This window comes from Lepidothrix coronata, unplaced genomic scaffold (assembly GCF_001604755.1).
Source record: "Lepidothrix coronata isolate B3197 unplaced genomic scaffold, Lepidothrix_coronata-1.0 Scaffold59, whole genome shotgun sequence".
In the NCBI taxonomy this organism is placed as follows: Eukaryota; Metazoa; Chordata; class Aves; order Passeriformes; family Pipridae; genus Lepidothrix; species Lepidothrix coronata.
The window spans coordinates 4,919,207-4,943,396 of NW_016690239.1; the positions used below are offsets into that span (position 1 = coordinate 4,919,207).

Sequence of the window (24,190 nt, forward strand, 5' to 3'; positions counted from 1 at the left end):
ACTGCGCAGGCTCGAAGGGTTAATGACCTTTCCCAAATCTTCGCTCGCAAAGACTGGCCATACATACATGGCAAACCAAACATGCACTTCACAGCAGTGTCCTCACACAGGAAAGAGGTTGCCTTTTATCATGACCTTTGACTACTGGACTTGAAATGACCTCTTCTGGACACATGTGGTTTGCTTCCTCTAGGATGAATGCTTCTCATCAAAAATAGGAGACCACACGGTGATAAAACAAGTACAGTGTGCAGTCTGCTCCCCAGGTTTTTAGCTACTGACAAATAAGTACCATGTACTTCCAGATTTCAGGGCGAAGACGTAAAGGAGGTAATCAGTAACAAATGAAATGTGTGTTGACAGGTGAAAGATGACAGTGTACATCTGTGTAGCGTTGGGTTAGGTGACAGAGCTCTGTTTCCCTAATGAAAAAGCTGTGGTGTTAGAGATCCAGCGTGGATATTTTTGCAAACTTTCTCTTTACGATTGATTGTGTCAGTGCAGGGTGGTCTATGCTTCTGCTAAATAAATGCCAGATGCCTGAATGTGAATCAGTTGTAATCAGAGGAGCTTTGTTTTCTTATTATCAGTGCACGGAAGGCTGACTGAGCCAGATGAATGCTCTCCCACCGGTAGTAAAGCTGATGAGCCAAGCCTTGTTCAGACAGTGATAAGATGTACTTACCTTGATAAATCTTCATTGTGTATTTTAGGATTTGTACTATGCCTTTATAATGATCTATAGAAGAATACTTACAGCTTACATGTCCGTCTACTTTCCAAATCCATCCCAAAGTCTGGAGGTCCAACCCAGCCTAACAGTGCTCTCTGAGATTTCTCTTCATACCTTCATCAGTGCCAGAGTGGGTGTGCCAACATTAAGCCAGCAGGGTTGTGATAGTGCTGCCTATCAAGAAGACCTGTTGCATGTCCACAGAGGACTGGGCTGCAGCTGCTCAGAACAGCATCTTTTTTTCCAGAGGGATGAGTGGAGCATTGTCACTCAGTCAGACCTACAATTTTGGACTGCATAGGCAGGCATCACTCTAGGTTATACTGAGAACACACTTTTAAGTGGTGGGTTTTTTGAGCTGGTTTGGAATTTTTTCCACTGTGAATACTGTCTTCAGATGTAGTTGCAAAGCTGCGTCCTTAGTGTTTGCTTACCTTCGGCTGTGGACTAAAAATACGTCCGGGCAGTCTGAAGCCAACTGCATTTCCTGGGATAACTGTCTGTTGTACTGAACGTTCAAGTTTCTCATACCATAGACATGGCATCAGCACATGCCAAATTGCAGGTGACTGTGTTTCTGATATCCCGTCTGACTTAATGTGAACTTTTAAGAAAGCAGTTTTTAAAGAACTGTTTTTGAGATCCAGACCTCTTCCCCTTCCTCTCCTGGTGCCTCTCCAAAAACCATCTGCTATGAGGCTTGTGTTTTGGCAGACAGCTGTTCACAGCACTGCTTGAAAAAGAAGATGTGGTTGTGTGGAAGATCAGATAGACCTTGTTGCTGTAAATGTGGTATGCTGGCAGGGCAGATTTGCTGCTTGTTTGTTTCTTTCTTATATGGTGGCAACGGCATGTTCCTTCATTTACACACTTCTCACTTTTATTTTGGTAATGTTTGCATTTATGTTGCAGTTTAGTTGTTGTGGAGTTCTAGGCGTGTAAATATATTGTCCCCTTCTCATAGTCTTGAGACGTGAAAAAATGGAGAGAGATAAAAAGTCAGATAAACTGAAAAATTATAGACCTTGAGAATTTTGAGTGTCATCATTTTGGCCTCAAGCCCATGGATCCAGATGCTGCTTGATGCATGGCATCCTTGATCTACCTGCTTCCTTCACTTGCAGCTGCCTTACAATCTGCAGCCAGCCAGACTCTGCTTGTCTGGCCCCTCTTGCTGTTGAGCAAAGCCACTGCATGTGCTCCAGCACACAAGTCCTAGCATGCTCCTGAACTACCCTCCCACTGCCACAGAATTTGCAAGTATGTCCAAGTGCTGTCCGTTTGTCCACCTGTACAACAAAGATGGATGCAGAATTGTTGCTGCTGTTTAACAGTGGGTGAATTTATTTTTACTGCTAAGTATATGCATGAGGTGCTGTGCTTCCCTGTTTGCAGGGGGATGGGCACTGGGTCCTCTGAGGGTGGCTGAAGCTTCACAGCCCTCTGGCACAGAAATAGAGGAGGGTAGGCTTTTCTTTCAGTAGGCTGGAGCACATGTGCCAAGATATCATGGTGATCGTTTCTTTGAATTTCTTCTAGATTTTTTTATATATAATCATTTAATGTATTTTAATATATAATAATGCATAAAAATACTTTGCAGAATATGAGCAGGGGTTTAAAAGTAGAAAGTAATAACTTTGGATTAATGTTTTAGCATATAAGCACTTTTAGTAAAAATTAAGAGCTGAGTTATATCCAAACTGCAAGATTGGGTTGTTAGGAAAGGCTTTCTAGCTTTTCGATACTGCCTTACATTCATTGTGTATCAGCATGCAATCAAATGTTAGGTTCTCTACCACCTGTAATAATAAAGGAAGCAGTGAAAATTGGAATGCTAAAACCAAACCCATTGATCCAGAAAAACAGGCAAAACTATAAGCCGCTGTTTTTAATTTTGGGAGGCTGTATACACATGGGTAAAAGTAATTTTGGATTACTTTCAAATTGTATTCAAAATAAAGAATTAAAACTCGTAAGCAGGCAGGTGCGATTAAATTTTTCTATAAGAAGGGTCCATGAGCATCTGCCTCTTGCACCTGCTGACTCAGCTACTCAGTATTGAAAGACTCACTAACTACTGAATGGGTTTCTTGTAATTTAGTTACTTATATTGCTGACTTTATAATCAACATCCATTTCTTTTGTGTCTTCATCAGAATTTCTACCTGGCAAACAAAGGGAAGAATGAAAGCAAAGAAATGAATGATAAAAACAAAGAGGCTTTACTGGAGGTAAGTTAATTTATTAGGTTGATGATGCAAATGTCACCGAAATCCTGCCACCATCTTCATCTGCTCTGCAATAACAGCATTTAGTTCTTTGTGGGCAAGTGTGTAATAATAGAGAGTTCTGTGTTCATTGGCATCTTTGTATCTCGAGTTTAATAGGTAAATTTTCCTCTGCATCTGCTGCCCCTCATTGAAAATGCAGATTGTGCACCCTTAGGCCAGCCCTTGGGACCTTTTATGGTTATTAAGGTTGACCAGTACCAAGCAATTATCTTTTGGGTTAGAAGTAGATGTCCTTCTGTAATTATTAGCTGTACTATAACAGAAAAAGAACCTTTTCACTTTTCCAGAAAGTCTGTTTAACCTCTTGCCTTTCCTGCTTAAGTTTGCTTCAGTGGCATGCCTGCGAAAAACCCAGAGCTATCTGAAAGAAAATATTGTCACAGTTCTCTAAGCAAGCATTTTGAGTTTAGTAAAAGTTCAGTAAGGAAATGCTTTTTCTCAGGTGACTGAGGACTCACATTTCAAAATTAGATTTCATGAAGGCGTCAGATGTCACCCAGCAAAAGTCCTGGTGAATTCTAAATGCCAACTTTAAGTGATAAGTGTGTTGGCATTAAAAATTACCCAATAGTAATTTTATATATTTTTATAATAGTAATTACCAATAGGTCCTTCAAGCAAACAGTGTATTTGTTTAAACAGTGTTGTAAGTGCTAGCAGATATTTAAAGGTGAAAGCAGAGACTGAGAAGGAGTTTTTCTGTGGCTGTTCTTAAAGCTCTGAGGAGTCTCTAAAGAATCTCTCTGCAGAAGTATTTCTCTACATAACCTATAAATACAGCAGTAGAGAAAAAAACGCAGCAACAGGACCAACCATTTTGTTCTATTGCCTTCACTGAGCATATCTATGTCTAGTTAAAGCCTCTTGTAGGTTTTTGCTTGACCTGTTAGGGAATGGAGGTTTTGAAAGCCTTCTTTTTCAGTGTGAGCACCCAACTTGGATGGCGGAGTTACCACATTATCTTGGAAAAGTTTCCTTTGCCTGTCTAAGGTGTTCATCTCCTGCATTCCCTATATTCATATGTTCATTGTCACAGGAAATATCTTTGTTTTTCAAGGAAGCATTTTTCTGCTATTTATTAATAGGATTGTGCTTAAATTGATTTATTTTGTGCATTGTTGTTCTTGTTGCACAGGAAAGCTTCTGTGGGACATCTGTCATTGTGCCAGAGCTTGAAGGGGCCCTTTATTTAAAAGAAGATGGAAAAAAGTCCTGGAAGAGGCGTTATTTTCTTCTACGAGCTTCTGGAATTTATTATGTACCCAAAGGAAAAACCAAGGTCAGGAAGCCAAATAATCCTCTTAGCAATAAAACAATTCATGGAGGTGAAAGTGTAAAACTCCCAAGGTGACGTTTTAAGAGCACTGTTTGGTGCATCTGAGAGGGTTGGGATTTTTATGGTTCATCTTTGACTACACGACTTGTGCAAATACTAGAATGTAGTCACTGAATCCTGTCATGTTTCTCTCCTTTTGATTTCTAGAGATAGATAAAAGCATTAAGGGAATAGCACTGCTGCGGAAGTCAGTGGGGGAAAGAAAACAGCAAAGCTCCTATCAGCTGGTGTTATGTTGCCAAAATGCTTCACTGTTATATGGGTTCCCTGCGAAAGAGTATTTCAAAAAGTTGTCAAGTAAACTTATTTCTTACCACAAAAAAGGTAGAATTTTACTTTGATATTTTCTGCACCAGTAACCAGCGTGCAGAAATGCTATACTTTTCTTCCTACAGCAATCTGTACCTAGAGAATGTGTTGTGCCTTTTAAGGCTTTTTAAAACTGCCTTCTGTGTAGAAAGAAGTGAGACAGAAGTATCTACCTGTCTGAATCAAATGCGCTGACATTTAGTATTGCAAAATATTTAGAGTCTGAATTGCCAGTACTAAAGAAGCGAAGGGTCCTGAACGTGTTGCACTTAAGGGTGGCTGGCTTTTCATTTCCACAGTGATGAGATAGAATGGTGGATTCTGGGACAGATGGTATTTTATATTTTTTTTTGTATTCTGAAAACAACTTCTATTACCACTTACAGCTCTGCTAGTGCTTCGTATTTGGAAATTTTGGTGAAACTTTACTGTTAGGATTTGTGCTTTAAAACTTAACTGTTCTGCTATTTCCTGACTCAATTACAAAGGAAAAAAATTATATCTTGTAAAGGAATGCTGTTCTGCTGCTCCGGTGACCTGTGTTTATAACTAAATCACAGTGAAACACAGGTTACCTTGCTGCTTTCACATCTATTTACTTTGACTTGGTCTGACCCTGAGATAACAGCTTTCACTCCTCAAATCATGCTGCACACACAGCATCCTATTGATTAGGATCTGGAATGCTATTTGGAAGGCACTTAAGGTGGAAAAAGTGTAAGAATAGTCCAATGCAGAGTCCATCTTGGACATTTCCTCGTAGCATGCCTCCAATGATGACCAGTAGTACAATGCCAAGACAGGGCAAGCATGTTGTGAAAGTTACTCAGCCTTTTTTCATCATCCAGTGATACCCGTCTTAGTGACTTTTCATCATAATGCAAATGAGGAAAATGTGGGGGGGTTTTCAGGTGATAGCCTGCAAACATAGGGTCCACGTAGTCACCTTGTAACTCTGTTTAACACTTTATTGCCTTGTAGTTGTTACAGCCTATGTAACAGCCTGTGTATCACCCTGCTTATAATTGAGCCATTTTTAGGAGCAGTGTGAGTGCTTTAAAATCACTATATTACCGACTCAGCCACTCACAGGGATTGAGCACCTTGAATTTAGTTTCTTTGGTAGATAGTCACAGCTCTTTCAGATAGTACCAGTCAGCTGTTTGCTCCTGCATCTGTAACAGCCTAGAGGAAAAGGATGCATATCCATGTCTTAGCCATTCCAGAGGAAGTCAAATCTCTGAGCTCAAATTTGTGGTTCGTGGTTATCTTAGTTACTGCACTCTGTATTGGAACAGCTGAGGCTCAGGTACACACATCTGTTGTGGAGACAGTAATCTGTGGTAGATGAGTGGAGTGCAGTGAGGGTGTTAAACATCTTAAAGCAATACAGCAGAATTCTGTAGAGCTCTTCAGTCAAAGCCCTTAAATTGTGAGAGTTCATCTCGTGTCAGGATGGCGTGAAGAGTGCACATGCACCTTGCTCATCATTCAGTTGTGGGTAGAGTGATCTTTCTTTGAGGTACAGAAACAAAGAATTAGCATACAATAGTATCTTCAGCTGCTGCAGCTGTTTTAAATTCATTGTATATTCATGTTATCACTTGTTACAAGAGAGAAAGAAGTCTGGCATACCTTTGGCACTTTGTGTTGGCTGTAAAATACATGGTGAACATGAAAATACAGGGACATGTTCACGTAATTTTACACGCATGCCTGTGGTGGTTTTTGTTGTTTTGGGATTTTTGTTAACAAACCAGCACCAGTCAACACTGCTGTCTTAATTTCTTTCTTCAGCATTGCTCTACTTATGCCCTATTCCAAAACAGGCTGTTAATTGACAGGGTCACAAAACAACAGCATCAGAATAGCAGATACAGTTTAAAAGTTGCTTTGTCATGTTAACATTGCACAAATACTGACAATAAGTGCCTTAGTCCCTTGCATAAAAATATGTTCCTTACTCCAAGAAAATATCAGTTACATTCATATTGATCCTAGTCACCACTGTCTGGTACCTAAGGGAAAAGAAAAACTCGTTATATACTGAATGGATTTGAGCACATTCTGGAACCTAGGTCCACACAGTCACTGATAAAATTTCTGGCATCAGCTGCAGCAGAGAAAGGGGAGAGGGAGAAGGCCTGTCTACATACAGTGTGGAGTGTTTCCTCTCCCCACAAATCTTAGTTGCAAACTCATTTTGTAGATAAAGCCAACTCAAGGGTGTATTGTAATGAAAGTATCAATGAGAACAGCATAGAAGAACCAATTATGCAGAAATATAACCTTATTCTTAGGGGTAGAGGGGGTTTGTGGTTTGTTGTTTTCTTTTTTTTCCCCCTACAATTTCCTGATTTAGCCAACACTGACCATGTGACATGGCTATTTTTGCATTTCCACCCAGGACTGCTAAAGTTATGCTTTGTATGCAAAACTCTTCACTGAGAAATATACCAGCAGAAGAAACCTTGTTATTTTAGCAATATATTGTGAACAATACTATGATAAACAGAAAAGGAATGATGCCAGGAAATTCAAGAAAACTCAGAGCAAAACAGATGAAATGTGTGCATATGTCCTGATGAGAGTTTGTGTGTTACATAGAGAAAAGAAAAACAAGCTCTTGAAGAAATTTAGAACCTCAAACCTTCTTTCTCTACTTAGAATTGTAACAGTGTGGTTTCTTACTATGGTATTCTCTTTGGTCTTATTATCCATAAGAAAAAAAATCTCCAGACAAAGCAACGAAGCACAGCAAAACCAGAACAAGAGCGAACTGTTGCACTGTGTTATATATTATCTGTAATATGTACTTATCCTCTTCCACTTGTTAGTTTAAGAATGCACACACTTTAAATTAGTCTTTTTTTTTTTTTCAGTCAGCCTCATGACAGTTACAGGAACAATACACATTGGCATTCATGCACTTTAAAAAGGTCCTATTAATGAGTTTCACATCAAAATTCAGTTTGATCTAACAGTGATGTGCTTGCTTTTCATTTGTAGACATCACGGGATCTGGCATGCTTCCTTCAGTTTGAGAATGTGAATGTGTATTACGGTTATCAACACAAAGTGAAATACAAGGCGCCTACAGACCACTGCTTTGTCTTAAAGGTAATGTACAGGAAAAATAAGTTCTGCAAATGTCACACATTTTCTTTTATATGTAAACATGTTTAAATTTGAAGCTCCGGGGACCCTGATGAGATAAAAAGCTCCTGCAACATCATGTGTAATTTCTTCTTTGCTTCATTATTGATCGGCAACATACATTTAGAACCTTAATTTTATTACTGATAGTTTTATGATATGTGTCTACACTGTATCTATAAAGTCTTCAAAACAGGAGCGAATATGCTGACTGTTCAGGTGACTGGACACATTTGGACAAATGGCACACAGGGCAGATGTATGATGAGACTGCCAGTCCCTAATGTTGATGTTATGAGCACCATGGATTAGATACTAAAAAGTATGTCTACTTTTTTTGCAGCATAGTCATACCTGTTGAGGGTTTGTTGAACTGAGACACAAAATCTTGCGGGAATAGACCTCTCGTTTGTCATATTTTATTGCACAACTATTTGTGGCAGGAGGGCAAAATACATTGTTCATCCACTCATGAAAATCAATGCTTGCTATTGAGTGAGTATCTCACTGCTGCCTTTCCAGGTAGTAGCACTGCAAGTAGGCTGGGAATTCTGCATTCCTCTCAGAAAAGGAAAAGAAGCCTATGCTTTTCACTTAAATCAGAAAGAAATGAAGCTTTGAGGTTGCAGTAATTGGGCCTTGCTTGCTATTTTAGAATACAGTGGGATTACTGTGTACAAGGCAGAAGATTTGTTGCTGCTTTTCTTTTTAAAGACCTGCAGTGCAAACAAAGTATTAGAAAACACAGTATCTTGCTATCTCAGAAGAAAAAAGTAAAGGAAACATTCACATCAGAGGTCACTTACAATACCACATTTCTGGCTGTAGCTACATACTTACAGCACTTTTTTTATTCTGTTCCAAAATGTCTGCTAGCCTAATTTACATATGGCCAAGCAGAAGTGGTTTATAGATACATACATATTTTCTGAAACAGATGTATCTAATTAACACAGATGAGCAGTTTTAATACTATAGTCCTCCACAAAATGCTCTGCAAGAAGCATTTTATCCTTTCTTGTAAAATAGGGGCAAGCCTTCTGAAGTTAACAGGTAAGTATTTCTTCTGAAAAATACAACCTCTAATGAAAAAAAGGAAAAGGGGAGCTAATGTAAAAAATAAGGGGAAATTGATTTTCTAAACAGATGACTGGTCAAGGAAGTATCTGACTAATTTAATGACAGTTATTCACATTCTGTTCAGATGAGAATAAAAGCATGATTTTTGAATGCATGTAGCAATGTGTTTAACGGTTCACAATAATTACCGCCATCTTCTGTGAAAAGAGGTATGTTATTTTCACTAACAATAAGGCACAGCTCAACTAAAATACTTCCCTTATTTCATGTGTGATGTAAGTGCTATACCCTTAATGTGAAATGAGAAGAACAAGATTAAAAGCTCACTAGGGAAGGCTTATAAATGTATGAAACCTACTTAGCAAGACTGTTTGCTCTGATGCTTCTAAAATGCGTTTGCAGTAAACATCATATTGATCTGATCATTATTTTTGAGCAACACGACTTGGTGATGAGTAGATTATTTTACGGTGATTGTTCTTCATTTTAATTCCTACAAATCATCATTTGGTAAATTCCTCATGGGCTCAGTTTCAATCTTGGCTTCTTTTAATGATTGTCGCTTGCAGTGGTTGGAGTTGGTCAGGAAGTATGGGCAAGTACTGATATCTTCAAATCTTCTGTTATTTCAGAAGTGGAAGTCTCTCACTTAGGGTGGCTTTCTGACGGTGGTACAATGGAGAGTTTAATATTTATTATAATTTCTGTATATTAATTTGAATTCTACGTATACCTTTTTGAAGGCATGCTGCTGCAGTGAGTTCTGTCATATCCTTCTCTTACTTTTGGAGGTTGGAGCTGAGGATGTCAAACATCTTGAGATCTGTGGGCTGAGGGAAAGAGCAAAGTTAAAAGTCGGTCTCTCTGATTGGATGCTTGGTGACACAAAAGTGTATGGACAGTGACATAGAGCCATCTGTCACACTTAGTCACATTTTGTTCCTGTCTGTTTTTATATGGAAGTCTCCCAGAAGAAAATATCTCTCTTGTTGGGAGAAACTTGTCCTGACATGTCAAAGGAAAACAAACCATCATCCTTGATGATTTCTCATCCTGCCATATTTTGAGAATGAAGTCCTCAAGATGAAATGACAGCACTTTTGCAGACAGGTGCAGTGAGCAACAGGTAATGGATTTAACGGGTAGACATTTGTCTTTATTATACTGGTAACCTAGAAATTTTGAAGGAATTTGGATGCCCAGTTTAGTCCAAGCCATTTGGAAATTTCTCCACAGCCAAGGCTTTGCTGTGTCTTCACAGCTCTTCCATTCCCTCGTGTGTCCCTCGGGACAGTGGGATTTGTGGAGGTTCTCTTCTGGTTAGTTGCTTATGTTGGCTGCAGGATAAGATTATCTGTTTTACAACAAATGGGGGAAAGTAACTGAGAGAGTAGCAGCCATAGCCCATGCTAACTGTTCACTGAGGTGGCTGTAAATCAAAGGAAATTTTCACATTTGGGGAAAAATTTTAGTCTGCAGCCCTTATTAGCTCCAGCAAGCTGTAATGCCACTTGGAATGTTTTTGAATAATAGCATACCACTGCATTTTTTTAAAGAATTGTTACTTTCTGAGGACCCTCTTAGGAACTGCTGTGTCAAAACAGTGAGCACTCATCAGCAAAGTTACTTGCTCTGCTGTCTCAAATGTAACAAAAGAAACTGCCCAGCTCACAGGCAAGAGACCAGATTATATTTTGTGGTGCAGGAGAAACGCAAGGGTGTAGCAGCTTCAGCAGTACCTTGCTTCTGTGCTAGGCAGAATATCCTACTGAATTCAGAACCAGACATAATTTCCCAACCTTGAGCATTGAGTTGAAAAAAATACTGTATTTATTTCTGACCGGTTAAGCTAATTGGCATCCTTACTTCAAGAACAGGGAAATGCCCTTTGTTCATTGAAATGGCAGCAAGTGGCCAGTGAGTGGTCTGGCTTGCAGTTGAATATGGCCTCATGCTTGAAGGAAACATCCTTGCTTTTCTTCCAGTCCCCATTTGTATGATGAGCCTTCTACACAAATAACTAGGCTAAAAACAGTAACATTTGTTCCTGCCTTTGAAGGTCTTGTCTCATATTAGCAGGGAGAAAAGATAAAACATTTTCTTTTGCTGCCCCTCAACCTTGGTCATCTTTATATCTTTACGATGTGTCTTTAAGGAGGGAAGAGCACTCAAGAAATATTACAAGAATGAGCAGAATGAGAATGCATTTTTGTGTCTGTGTGCCAGGCATTGCCAAGAACTTAAAGGAAAGAGGAGCACTATAACTAATGTTAATCTCAACACTAGTGACTTGGTTTTAGTTAGAACAATCCAATTTCTCAGGTTGTCTGACACAGACATGAACAATATGGGTGTTGCCTCAAAGTCTTCATGACTCTGAACATTTGAATTTTCTTTGAATGTTGATCCACCCTGAATCTCTCTAAATGGGATGTGGGCTTTTTCTCCAGTTCTTTCTCCTAGGCTCCAGTGAGGTGTGGTGCTTGCAGAGACAGTGAGTCTTTAGTCCTAGTTCCTGTCCCAGCTAACATGCATCAAATCCCCAGGAGCAATAGCTCCCACTTGTCCTGTTTCTTCTTTAATCTAGCCATTTCAACTTCAGTGATCATACCTGGGTTACTTAGCTGATCCTGGCTTGGGTACTGGTATTAGTGTAGCAACAGCAAGATCATGCACATCATGGGCAGGTTGCTTTGATACTTAGCCTGAAGCTGGGGTGGGTTTTGCAGTCTGTGATTTTGAAGCTGCACCTAGACTATCTCAAATATAAGTATTCTTGTCTGCAGATCCACCCTGTAGGATGTTCCTCTTACAGCTAGAGAAGCATAATGTGTTGTGGATGCTCCTTTCCTATAATTTCTTCCCATTATGTCAGCACTGCACTGTATCTACTACAGTTTACAACAAAAATGGGGTGTTTTTTGCTTCTTTGTTAACCATCAAGACACTGAGGACATAATGGGCAAAAGGGTGGTGTGCCAGAAACTATTTAAAAGCACATCACAGTGTTTACTAGCAAAAGAGAGAGCACTTTGCTGAGCTTATTGAGGAGTTTCCTATCAGGATGATTCAGGACACAACTGCAGTAACGGAACAAAGCAGCTACTTCCTCATATCAGCTACTCTCAGGCAGCAGAAAGCCCAGCTGGGACCAACCGCAAAGGCCACAGCTGGTAGTTGGTGACTGAGAGCAGGATCACCTGTAGCTGTCCCTGGCAGCAGCCCAGAACCAACATGGCTGGGTCCTGAGGATGAGAGTGCACCCTGGCACAGATGCGCCAGTGGACCTGGCTTTCAGGAATTCTTAGGCCTTGGGGCAACTATAAAACTTGAAGAACTGTTTTATTTCCCAGTGGCTCCTGATCTGCACTGAGCTCTAACCTTCTTAAATGCAGTTGTTCTATACCACTGCTAAACAGGCCTTCCTCCCTCAAGGGAAGTCCCACATTTAAAAAACAACACAAAGAACCCTGAGCATATTAAAAATAGAGCCTCTGAATAAAATAAATACTTCCGAGACATCTGCTTCTCTAAACATGCAGATTCTTCCTATTTTCTACTCGGCCTAAATGTAATGCTTACATAAATTTCAAGATCACACCCTTTACTTTGACATCGGATAAAGCAAGTCTTTTCTTAACAGAGATCTCCATATGCAGAAAAGAAGAAAGGAAAGGGCAGCTAAGTGTGAAAGAAGACCCTCACTCAAACCTGCATCTGTCAAGGTCAGATCTGTCCCTCTGTTCCCAGCACAGTAGGCAGGAGAAGGTCACAGCACAGCTCTCCCTGCCACCCTGTGGAGAGTGCTGGTCACTCCTGGGAGAGGAACAGTGAGGGAACAAAAATCTCTCCTTCACAGAAAAAACAATTTCACACACCTCACACAGCAAGTAGGAGTGGTTTGGTGCCTCAGTTACCTTTGCATTTACAAATGCAATATGCATAGATTCCCTGTGGATCTTCTCATTTATCATGTACTATGTTACATGGGAAATGCTGTGGAAATGGATGAGACCTTTTGTAATTCATTTCATATTCTGAAGCTGAAAGTCCTCAGAACCAAGAGATTCCACCGGGAAGGAATGAATCTGTTCATCGTGCTAGCAACAGCATCTCTTGCACGGAGCAGAAATTGTGAACATAATGTTTATTTTGTGCATTGGATGTCTCTGTGTGTGCATCTGCGCACACACTAGTCCAGGAGCTGATTTTGTCACACCATGTTGAAAAATCTTTCAAAGCAGACAAATAGCAAGGTAATCTATATGCAAATTTGCTGGTTTAGTCAGTCTGATGTGCCTGTGACAAAGAGAGGATTTAATTATAGTTTATTGGTGCTGGTTATGCTTGAGTAATCTGGAGGTAATGGTGCATAATGCTGAATTAATCTAGGATAAAAAAAATTGGTTTCCTGGGGATAAACTGAGACAAAGGCAAATCATCCTCTATTTCCACAGCTGGGTACATTTTCCTGTGCAGTCAAAACAGTTAAGTATTCCTGGCATCATTTGGAAACCAATTTTTTAAAAGAATTCCTAATGATCCAAAGAAATTTGGGATTAAATTTTCAAGAAGAATAGCTTCTGTTTGTAACAGCAGCATCATTCTAGCAGATAATTTGGTATTTAGCTGCTTAGCTCCTGATTCCCTCTTCCCTCACACCTGGTGTGCTCTCCATCGCAGAATGAGTCCTGTACATAATGCATTCCACACAATGACAGTTAAGAAGGTAGAAGGTGAAAATTAGCAGTGTTTGAGATAGAAAACACTATGAAGAACAACTATGTAGAACAAAGGGCTAGTGCAGGAAACAAGGATAGAAAACAGGAGATTTTTTATTTCTTTATGTGAAAGATTTGGAAATTGAGTTAGCAGGAATGCTTCAGGTAAGTGTTTCAGAGTAAAATTCATTGCTAGGTAAACTGAGAAAGCAAAAGCAGAAATACTTTTTATTGCAGAACACTTTCAGATATGTGGGATTACAGTCATAATACGTGCACAGTTTTGCAAGATTAGTGTATAAACAATGGGAAGAATAAGGACAGAGAATGAACAGTGAGGAGTGGAATATAATAGCTTCGGAAAATATTATTTCCTGCATAAAACAGACCTCTTTGATTACAATGACTATTACATATATTTTTAATGATCTAAAAAATTTGCCTCAGTCGTTAGAGAAATGTAGGTCAAAAGAATAATTTCCTTATAATAGGATAGTTACTGTTTTATCTGTAGAGTTCACACATCTTCAAAAGAGCATTTAAGCCTGATCATCTTCATGCAAGGAGTGCATGGCATCAGAATTTGACCGTTTTTAATAGTTAAATAGATTGCAAATTTGAACCACTTCAGTGTGATTTTTGAAAGGTGTTGAGTATTAATTCTACTTGCAGTCATGGGAACCAGAAGAGTCTCGTCCTTTCTGGGAAGCTAGTTCAACACAGCAAGTTTATCAGTAACAGTTAAGGTATCCAAAAATATTGACCATTTTGTGAAAATTCATCTGAAAGCCAAAGCTTTTGATCCAAAGTTAGTCACTCTTTATGCTTCTGGCTATTGTTTCTGCCTCAGAAACTGAGCAATGATCCATATATTTCGGGGCAAGGAATCCAATGAGATGCCTGAATAACTTCAGTTTACTTTTCATCTTCAGTGTTGGAAGAAGGCAAAGAGAAAGAACATTTTATTGGGATAATCTCCAATTTCATGCACACATGGCCTTTAGTCATTTGTTTTGGCAGAGACCACAGAAACCGCATCATTCAGTTCCCATTTCTTCAGTTTTTCAATGTGTTCTATCTTTTTTTCCTTAGGCAAAGAATTTATTTTATATCTGAAAATGTAATCTGTGGACAAATATTTTTTTAAATCTCCTCAGAAAATAACCTCTTTATATTCAAGTGCTTCTGCTTTCTTTATCTCTGGACAGTTGATGCTTATAGACAGTGGGTCATAAGAGAACACTAGATTCTGTTCCAAACCTCTTCAGTGCTTTTCTGGGTGAAACATGGCACGTCCTTTTGAGGTGCTCAGATTCTAATACTTTCAAAATCAGGCTCAATGATGTGATTAATTCATCATTATTAGGAGTTTTGGCATTGACAGAAAAAAGTTCACTGTATTCTGTATGATTTCAAAATGCTGTTACATTTTTTTAATGGGAGAAAAATTCTGAAGTCTCCTTCTACTTGCATATTCCCACTTTTCATTCAAACTATGTCTTCTAGAGTGGTTGCTTTTTAAGCAGTTGTCTTTTGTATTTCATTTTGGTGCTGCATGTTTCAGAAGCAAAGGTGCTTAACCTTTCCAGAGAAGATGTTTTCACTTTGCTGTCAGATGATTTTAATGATCCTCTCAGGACACAGTTTGCACCCTATAAAAAAATAAATTATCTGTCTCTATGTGTGAGATGCATAACATTAATTGAGGTTAGTGCCATTTTGCCTTAAAGTACAGTATTTCTCACGTGGCTGTCATGAGTGATATTGCTATGACCTCTGAATCTAGTTTAGCAAAACCAGGCTTGCATAGTCACTACAGCTCCTTACATCTGTGTGCTGTACTTAAGCGCTCTTCTGAGACACAGGAGTTGTGAAAGGAGGAAATTGGTCCACACAGAATCATAGGGATTTAGGGACTTTCATACCAAGTCAGCATTTGCAGGGACTTCCAGCTGCCTAGATTCTTCTTTGAGTTGCTTACCCTGAGTCACCATTTTTATGCACTATCTAATAGATTTTGCCTGAATTTTTTGTGGCAAGTCAAGCTTGTAAAGGTCAGTATCGACAGCAGAGACTTCTGCCATTTGTACTGCTGAAGCAATTTCATTATGGTACATTATGCTCTCTTCCAAGGGAGCAACTGCTGGGCTGGGGTGTGACAATTCTTGGCTGAAACATTAGTAGCGTAATTTTATTATGCTACTCTGTAGCATAACAAAGTAGCGTGCTTCATGAATCTAAACACAGAAAGCCAAATGCCTCCATCTGGGCCACTTAATAATAATCTTCTATAGATATAAACCTTCAGTACTAAACTTGGTGCTGCTGGTGTTTGACTCCGTGGTCTGGCCTTGCAGACAACTGCTGTAGGCAGCCTCTGCACTGGCAGTATGGAACAGTCCTCCTTAGATGCAATCCAAAGCCCAGGAAAGGTGATAGGGATATTTCCAGTTGACTCTCAGTGGGCTATGGGTCCAGTACAAAGTTAAGCTTTATGTGTCATTGATGAATTTATATGTAAAAAGAGCCAGTGCCTCTGCTGCTTCTTGGAAAGTGAGAGAGGGTACAGTTCTCAGCTTTTACAAAGAGAAGATATAGAGTGTCTGAACAGCTCTGAGGTGTCTGACTTTCCTTCTGAGAGCTGAGGGTTCAGCAGCCTGCTAGTTTGGTCCCTAATTGACAGCACATTTTGACTCTGTGCTTAATCATGGTTGCTGACTGAAGTAATTTAATCAAGGAACTGATTGGGGCAATTTGGAGTAGGCCCCACTGGTGAATATCGGTAGTTAAGATGGATTGCCTAGTGGAGACAATAGACAGTAAAAAAATAGGCTAGAGGGTAGCTAGTAAGTTACTCCCATGATGTCCAGCAAGGGACACTCTCACCTTGTTCACTGACAGTTCCCTCTCAATTTCTCAGGATGGTGAGAACCCCAGAGTCTCAAAATAGTCGTAGTCGGGATAAGCAGTGAGGTAAGGGAGTTTGCTGCTGATGTCATGTTATTCAGATCATCAAGGAAAGAGCAGATTGAAGAATTCTGGAAGGCCATTGTGAGGCTGAGGTTCGGTGCTTAGTGGTTGTCATATATAAATCAAGCATTAGGAAAGACACAGATGATAAAACAGTAAATGTTGCCTTACCATGGCACAAGTTCATGGTTTCTGCTCACCTGTGCAGCTCTGGTTCTCTCATGTCAAAGAGGATGTATAATAAACTTGGAAAAGTATCAAGCAAGAGCAACAAGGATAAGCAAAGGTAAGGAATTACTTTAAATTGAAGGAATGCTTGAAAAGACTAGAAGCCTATAGGCTAAAAAAGAGGTAAATTCCCTGGAATATGATTCAGATCTCTAGGCTCAGGGGTGGCATGGAAAAGTGTGGGTAGGGGTCAGGCATTCATGTCTCTTCCAAAACAAGAATGTTACACAAAGCTCTTGGCAGTCAGTTTAGAGAAGAAGGAGATAGTTCTTCACAGAGTATGTGGCAGACTGTGGAAATTATTGCTAAAAGATGTTGTGGATGCCAGAACTCTTTGTGTTTAATAAAAAGCTGAAGTATCTGGAGGAGAACCTACATATGGAGAAATCCCATGTGCTTAGAAAATTACCTGACCTGAAAATAGTTGTAGACAGTGAGAGTACAGAGAAGGAAGTATCATATATGCTTATCTTGTTCTTTCTCTTCCCCCATTTGTGTCGAAGTCCAGATACTGGGTTCAGGGACCTTTGATCTTTCACAATAGGGATGTTCTTGTGAAACTAACACTTCCATAGAGTGCCCCAGAGGAGAGGTCTGCAGCAGCCCCTGTTGAGCACCCCAAAAGCAGATTGCTATGACAGGGCTGTGTGTATGTGCAGCATCATTTACTTTGCTTGCTCTCTGCCACAACCTCCTCTGCCTTGTTACACAGTGTGGACTCTCTTCCAGATGTTTGCATGAATCATTTGTTAAAAGATAGAAGTCTTTTATTTTTTCTTGTGGTAAAAAACTGTTGGTAGGTGTGGTGTTTGAAAATGAGGGAAAGATGTAGATCCAGTGGACTTCCTTGTCATGAAAAAGGAGGAGGAAAAAAGATAAAGCTTGTCTTTTTCCTTTTTGAAAGCTTTGGGTGCCATCTGCTGGGTTCAGTAGGACCTTACACACTGGAGCAAAATTGCTAGTTGCTGATTGAAAAATGCCTGAAGAATTGAGTTTACACAGGGTTGCAGTGTCTTTGTTTGCACCTCCTGGTTCTTTTGTCTCCGTTGATAATAATGTAACGCAGGGGTATGGGATGTACTCTAGCGCACAAAAAAGTGCCTGCTTACAGTTGCCGTTCTAAGGTACCATTCAGACTGAATTCTCTAATGATTTTCACTGTGTTTGGTCACATAATGGAGAAATTGAAGGTAATAAGGATTTTTAGGCATTGTGTCCTGACCACGTATTGCAGTAGCGGAGCCCACTCTGAGCAGCATTCAGGCTGTCTGAGGCTGCAGGAGACGAGGGGCTGATGCTGGGAGCTGGAAAAAAAGCTGTTTGTCCAGGGGCCTTGTTACTGCCTCCATTTGATACATGACAGTGGTGTATAAGAGCAAGATACAGCCCTGTATGTTGAACTGTGTGAAGGGGTGGTGTGCGAGTGTACCAGGTGGGTGAGGGTCCTTGAGGTGGGCATGGTGCCTGCTCTGCAGTTAAGGCACCTGGAGACAGTGAGCTGGCATTTCTAGGCTTGCAGTGTGAGATGTCCCTAGCTCTCAGCTTTGGAGTGCTCCAGAGCAACGTAATAGAATAGGATAGCCATGGGCCCTTCCAGAGGGCTGGAGCAGACTTCGCATATTTGTTGTCCAGGGGAGATGGTCAGCTGTGTGTTTGCAGAAAAATGGCCAACAGGGTGACCTGTGTGAGCAGGTGAGTGCAAACACACAGGGACCTGTAACACAGGGACTGCCTTGGGACTCATCTGCCACTGAGACCTCTCAAGAGCAATATCCCTTTGGTTTTTATTTCCTCACAGTTATCTCCCTGGTGTGTTCACTCTTGCTCCGTAATTTGATGATGCAGGGATTTGGCAGCAATACAGCCTTGTGCAGCCCCATCCTCTCATCCATCCCTTGCCACTCATTGTCTCCCCAAGCTACAGTGGCCCTTATCCCCATGCCCTGTGTGAGGTCATGCTGTGTACTGCTGGGTTTAAGAAACCCCAAAAGTACAGCATGATGAAATGGGTTATATTTAATCAAGAGCAGTTCCCTTTTTTTGGAATCAGAGTGTGGCCTCATGAACAGTTGGGTCAGCACAAGCAAGGGAAGCCTGATGTCTGCAGTGCTGAGGGGAGAGCAAGGGAAACATGGCTGAGGAGCAAGCCCTCTGTATTTGGCTCTGCTTTTGAACCCCGGGATCACCCAGCTGTGGACAGAGGTGTCCTCTGTGCCAGGATGTCCCAATCACCAGCAGGCATCTGTGGAGACATCTGGCACCTACAGGAGCCCAGGGCTGGCAGGCTGCTCACAGCACTCTGCACTGTGAGGGATCCTGCCATATTCTCCACCTCCAGCACTGCTCTGCTTTGAAAGGCACTTAATGATAGGTATAAACCCAGGGTCCTTGCTGCTAGGTGTAGGTACGCCTCGAGTTTTTAACTGCACTGGCTGAAAAGAGAGTGGTGTGACAACAGTGGATCCTTGGAGTGTATTTGGCTATTCTTTTGTGCATTCACGGTATTTCACTAAATGTGTACTTAAAATTTCTAAGAATATAGATAGAAATGAACATGTAAATAAGGGATAATTAAGCCTTTTTCTTTGGGTTCATTCTTTTCCTTGCATATCAAGAGATCACAGTATGTTATTCCATCCAAGTTACTAAAGACTTACATCCTTCTCTGCTGTAGCAGGGAAACCAAATTCCTTCGGAGACTTTGGGAGAATTTTCAGTCCTAGGCAAGTAGGCAGCCCAGCATTTTGATGGTCTTTGAGTTGGAAAAGTATGTCAGCACGTACCAGTACTACCTTCATCAGTAAGGGGAAGAGATCCTAACTTTTGTCCAAAATTAAAAAAAAAGGTTTAAAAATTGTATAGGTTTCTGATACAAACAAATGAAAAAGAGTATTTCTGATGGAGTTGCACTTTGAATCATCATCTATCTAGAACATATCACAGTTTTACATAACTGTTGTAAACAACAGCAAGAGTAAAGCACAATCAAAATGTATAGTAAGAAAGCTAGAACTCAGCCCAAAGAAAGGCAGTCAGTTTGGAAGAAAAATCTGTTTCAGCTCAAAGTTTATGCTTAAACAAATTTAACATACTCTTTGAAAACTAATTATGTTCAGCATTCAGTCTGGGTGCCTTACATATGACAAACCACAATGAGAAACAGACTTCCTTCCAGTGTTTATACATTGAGTGTTAGTCCTTAAACCCCAGAGCATTTGTAGACTTCATTGAACTCTAGACCACTGTTACATTTCTGTAGCCCTTGAATTCATATTACAATGCATTAAAATTAATTGAAGCAAAAGCTGCCAGTGGCAACTTATGTATAGTTCATAATCACCATGTTTTTTATATTTTCTTATACTCTGTTTTTGCTGTTGTTTTTTTTTTCAAGTCATCTTCATGTTGTTTTCCCGCGAGGTCACTGTGCAGTGCCTCAGACTTTTGTATAGTGATTTAATTTCTGTGTTTGTCTTATTTTGTGAATTAATATCTTTCAGCACCCCCAGATTCAGAAGGAGTCACAATATATCAAGTACTTGTGCTGCGATGATCGAGCAACCCTGCATCAGTGGGTAACAGGAATAAGAATTGCCAAGGTGAGATTAAAAGTAAATTTACTTAAGTATGTTATCTGTAAAATCTTGTCTTCCTCAGGTTGCTGACTGCCATCACCTCAACTGGAAATATTGTGACAAGAATGGACATTCATGCTAATTTTACCATAGAAAGATCAGAAGTGCATGATGAGGATGGATTTGCTCAATGTCCCTGTACTTTAGTTATCAGTATATTTTTCTTATTAACACAAGAGTGAGTTCAGTTGCTATAAAACTCATGTACTCATAAAACTTACTGCACAGTTATCTGGCTCAGTAATAATACCCTCTTCAAGAAGATCCTAATTGACAACCCATTTTGTTTTGCACAAAACATTAGAGATCGATTTATACATAGCCTTGGTACTGGCTGTACCTTCCTATACAGTCCTGCTTCTCTCAGCTGTTAGTTTGGGGGTTTTTTTATTCCAGTTCTGCTGCAGGGTGACATCCAGCAAAGGTATGGGGTGAACATCAAATTATTTTGTGTCTTACACTGACAGAGCTGTTTGCTCTAGAGCCTGTGATTCAATGTCTCAGGTCTCCAGTTTAAAAATGTAATACTTGGAAAAAGATTGGAAAAAGATATTTACTGAGAACTGTTGGTTTTAAAACCAAGTTTCAAGAATTTTACAAACACTGAAACAAACATAAAAGGTAAGAATGGTATCAGTAGGACTGTGTTAAGTCAGGGGGAATCATGTTTTACTGTGCCATTACAGAGATGCTTTCCACCTGGCCCTGTACAGAAAAGGGCACACCAGTTGTAGAAGGTATTTTTTAACAAAACCGAGTAGGAAGAAACAGGGTCAGAAAAGTAGGCCAAGAGCAAAATGAATGCTTGGCCTATGTCATGCCTAACACATGCTCATTTTATTGTTTTGATTGTTTTGCAGTATGGCAGAACACTCTATGATAATTACAAATGTGCAGTGAAGAAAGCTGGCTTGTCCTCCCTGTGGGCGAATCAAGGAACAGCGGAACCAGCTGCCCCTGCGGGATCCTCATCAGCAGGTACCAATGCTGTCACAGCAGCTGAAGTCACATTTATTGACCTCTTCTGTTACCATCAGTGTTGCATATAGTCTTTGTTCAGAAAACTGTCCTACTGATTCAGCAAGATAATATCTTGTTTTAGACAGGCCAGTGGTCTGTCAGCAGCAGAGCTCTCACTTTGAAGTTAGAATTTGGAAAGACAGTTCACTGAAGATCAGTTTAAATCTGCATAACTTAATAGGGTATTTTTCTGTTGGCATCTTTATCCTCTGTCTATATTTTACAGACTGATGGTCCATGTCTTGAAGCTTTCTGTTTGCCCTTCTCTACATTGGCTGTTTTGGAATTTTTCTTTCAATTAGTAAAAAGGTTTAGTGGGATATTCAGAGATTGATCACTTCAGAAAGTGATTATTACAGGATGAGCCACTCTCTTTCCTAGCCTTTCTCTCATTTGCATGGTAACAATGTGGGTGTTAAGAGAAGGACACAAGAGTAAGAAAGGATTGGGTTATTTTCTAACCTTACTTTTCCAGTAGCTTCATCATGCTGCTGTTACCAGTCTTACTATGATACAAATACAACAGTGCATGATACTAGCTGTAACTTGCATGAATGTTTTTAGTTTACATGCTTAAGATATCCTTGCTTTGTTAGGAAGGGCATGGTGGCCAAGTACTTACTGTTATCATAAGACAGTCAAAGTCAAAATCAGTGTTGGCAGTTAATATTCTGACTCCTCATGTAGACAAGATCCTCCAGTCACCTTTCTAAGCTTTCAGTTCGCCTAGTCTTAGTACATGTGAGATACAGGGTGGTCTTCCTACTGTTCCTTGGAATCAAATCATGTTAATAAATGGATTTCTGGGGTGGGAAGACCAAATAACAGACTGTTTTGAGATCAGGGGATTTTCTTATGGTTGGGGGAGGGGGTTTAGTGGAGTGAGGGTGGATGGGACAGTTGTGGAACATTTGTATTCTGGTATTGATAGCAGTAGAGAGAGGGCTGGCCAGTGGGGCTCTAGGATGATGCTGCAATCTGGAGAAGATATGGGCAGGACTGAGGCCTTATAAAGACTATATAGACATCTGTGTGACTCCAGCTCCTGACTAGAATCCATTAACACTGCATGTATTCAATAGAATATACTGCTAATTTTAACTAATGGATTGCATTAAATGGTTAAGTAGCCTAGAAAGATTTTAGTACTGTATATTGTCTCTCTGGAAATATCTCTGAAGGATCATTAGCCTTCTAATTGAGGCAAGTCGCTGTGATTCTGGCAGTCTTACAGTTATCACTGCTGCCCTGTTTAAAACCTGGGGCCCAACTATAATACTAGAACCTGAACTGCCTGACTGTGAGCAGTTGTTTGCTCATGTTTTGGAAATGGAACAAAGCATGTTTTCTTTTGTTTTCAGATGGCCCTATAGCCATTTGTATGGACTGATTTCAGTATAGGCTAAAATCTGCTATAGAAAACTACAGTCCTGTGTGAGTTTAGCAGGGGCTGTACTCTGTTAACTTCAGTGGCTGCCAAAGGAAGGCAGCTGGGACTTCTGTTCTCACATACCATGTGGCCACTATTCCCTGGACACTCTGCGGTAGCCAGCATTTGTGTGTTCACAAATACCCCAATCTGTGAAATCTGTGGTTCTGAAGTGTCCCAAGTGCCAGGCACATCTCAGGCAAAATATGTTGTTTCCCTCTCTCCCTTACTGTCTTTGGATGCTAAAAAAACAATGTATGTAGTGGTCCAGCACAATATCGTGATGTTTGAAAGATTAAAGAAGTTGCTTTATTCAGATGTTCCTCATCACTACAAGGCTGAATATTTTGCAATTGGGTATCTATATTTTGCCTTCTATTTGGACTACTTTTTTTTTCTTAAAACAAATACTAATTTACCATAAAATTTTGGAGACATTGACTTGCAAAGAATACTATAACATTTGAATTAAAAATAAAAAAGCCCGCGTGGACTCACATATTATATTGGCTGGGAGTCCATTAGCTGGCTGACTTTGTATGTGATAGCATATGTGGAGGTATGTGGCAGGAGATGATAGATCAAGTGTTGCTTTCAAGTTTTGCATTAACAGAAGAACAGATTACTGTGTCCCAGCCTTCTGGTATATCATATTTGCCAAGTAGAACATTTTGCCTTGCAGTAGATAGAGTGGATGTCTCTCTGCTCTCCTTCATTTAGTTAGATCTCAGTATGACTGAGGGCAGCAACATCTTTGAGCAGTGTGAAGACCAGACTCTTGCTCTGCTATATACAGCAGACAAAGGGAGGAGAGACAGTAACTTGCTCTACTTGTGGGCACAGCCACAGAACCCAGGGATTTACATTTCCTTCCACTGAGCACTTACAGCCACAAGGTTGGTTTTCTCTTCATTGACTTTTTTGTTAGTCCTTCAACAAACACAAGACTATAGTTTGAATGATCCAAATGGTACTTTGGATTAAATAATGCTGAACAACAATGCAGGCACAGGCACAAAATATAATGACTTCAGACCACTTCCTGTCATTCCCATGAAGCCTAAATAGCCCTAGGGACCCCTGGTGGTCTAGTGGTTAGGATGCAGCACTCACCGCTGCGGCCCGGGTTCGATTCCCGGTGAGGGTAAAAAAAGTCCCCCGGGCAGATGGAGCTCGTCAGCCCTGTAAGGCAATCCATCTAAGAGAAGGTCACTCTAAACAAACCTACGTCCTGGGGACCTCGCTGCCACTGTCCAAGCTTGCTCGGCCCCGGCAGATG

At 40.3% G+C, this 24,190-nt stretch overlaps 1 protein-coding gene across 1 annotated transcript in view; it reads left to right on the forward strand.

Annotated features, from left to right (window-relative positions):
• The window catches only part of APBB1IP (amyloid beta precursor protein binding family B member 1 interacting protein), a 66,197-nt gene that overhangs the window by 39,322 nt on the left and 2,685 nt on the right, over positions 1-24,190 (forward strand). The window contains exons 8-12 of the mRNA XM_017817260.1: positions 2,893-2,967; positions 4,163-4,306; positions 7,682-7,792; positions 20,328-20,426; positions 21,323-21,466. Coding sequence (XP_017672749.1) covers positions 2,893-2,967; positions 4,163-4,306; positions 7,682-7,792; positions 20,328-20,426; positions 21,323-21,466 — 573 coding nt within the window. The remainder of the gene's footprint in view (positions 1-2,892; positions 2,968-4,162; positions 4,307-7,681; positions 7,793-20,327; positions 20,427-21,322; positions 21,467-24,190) is intronic.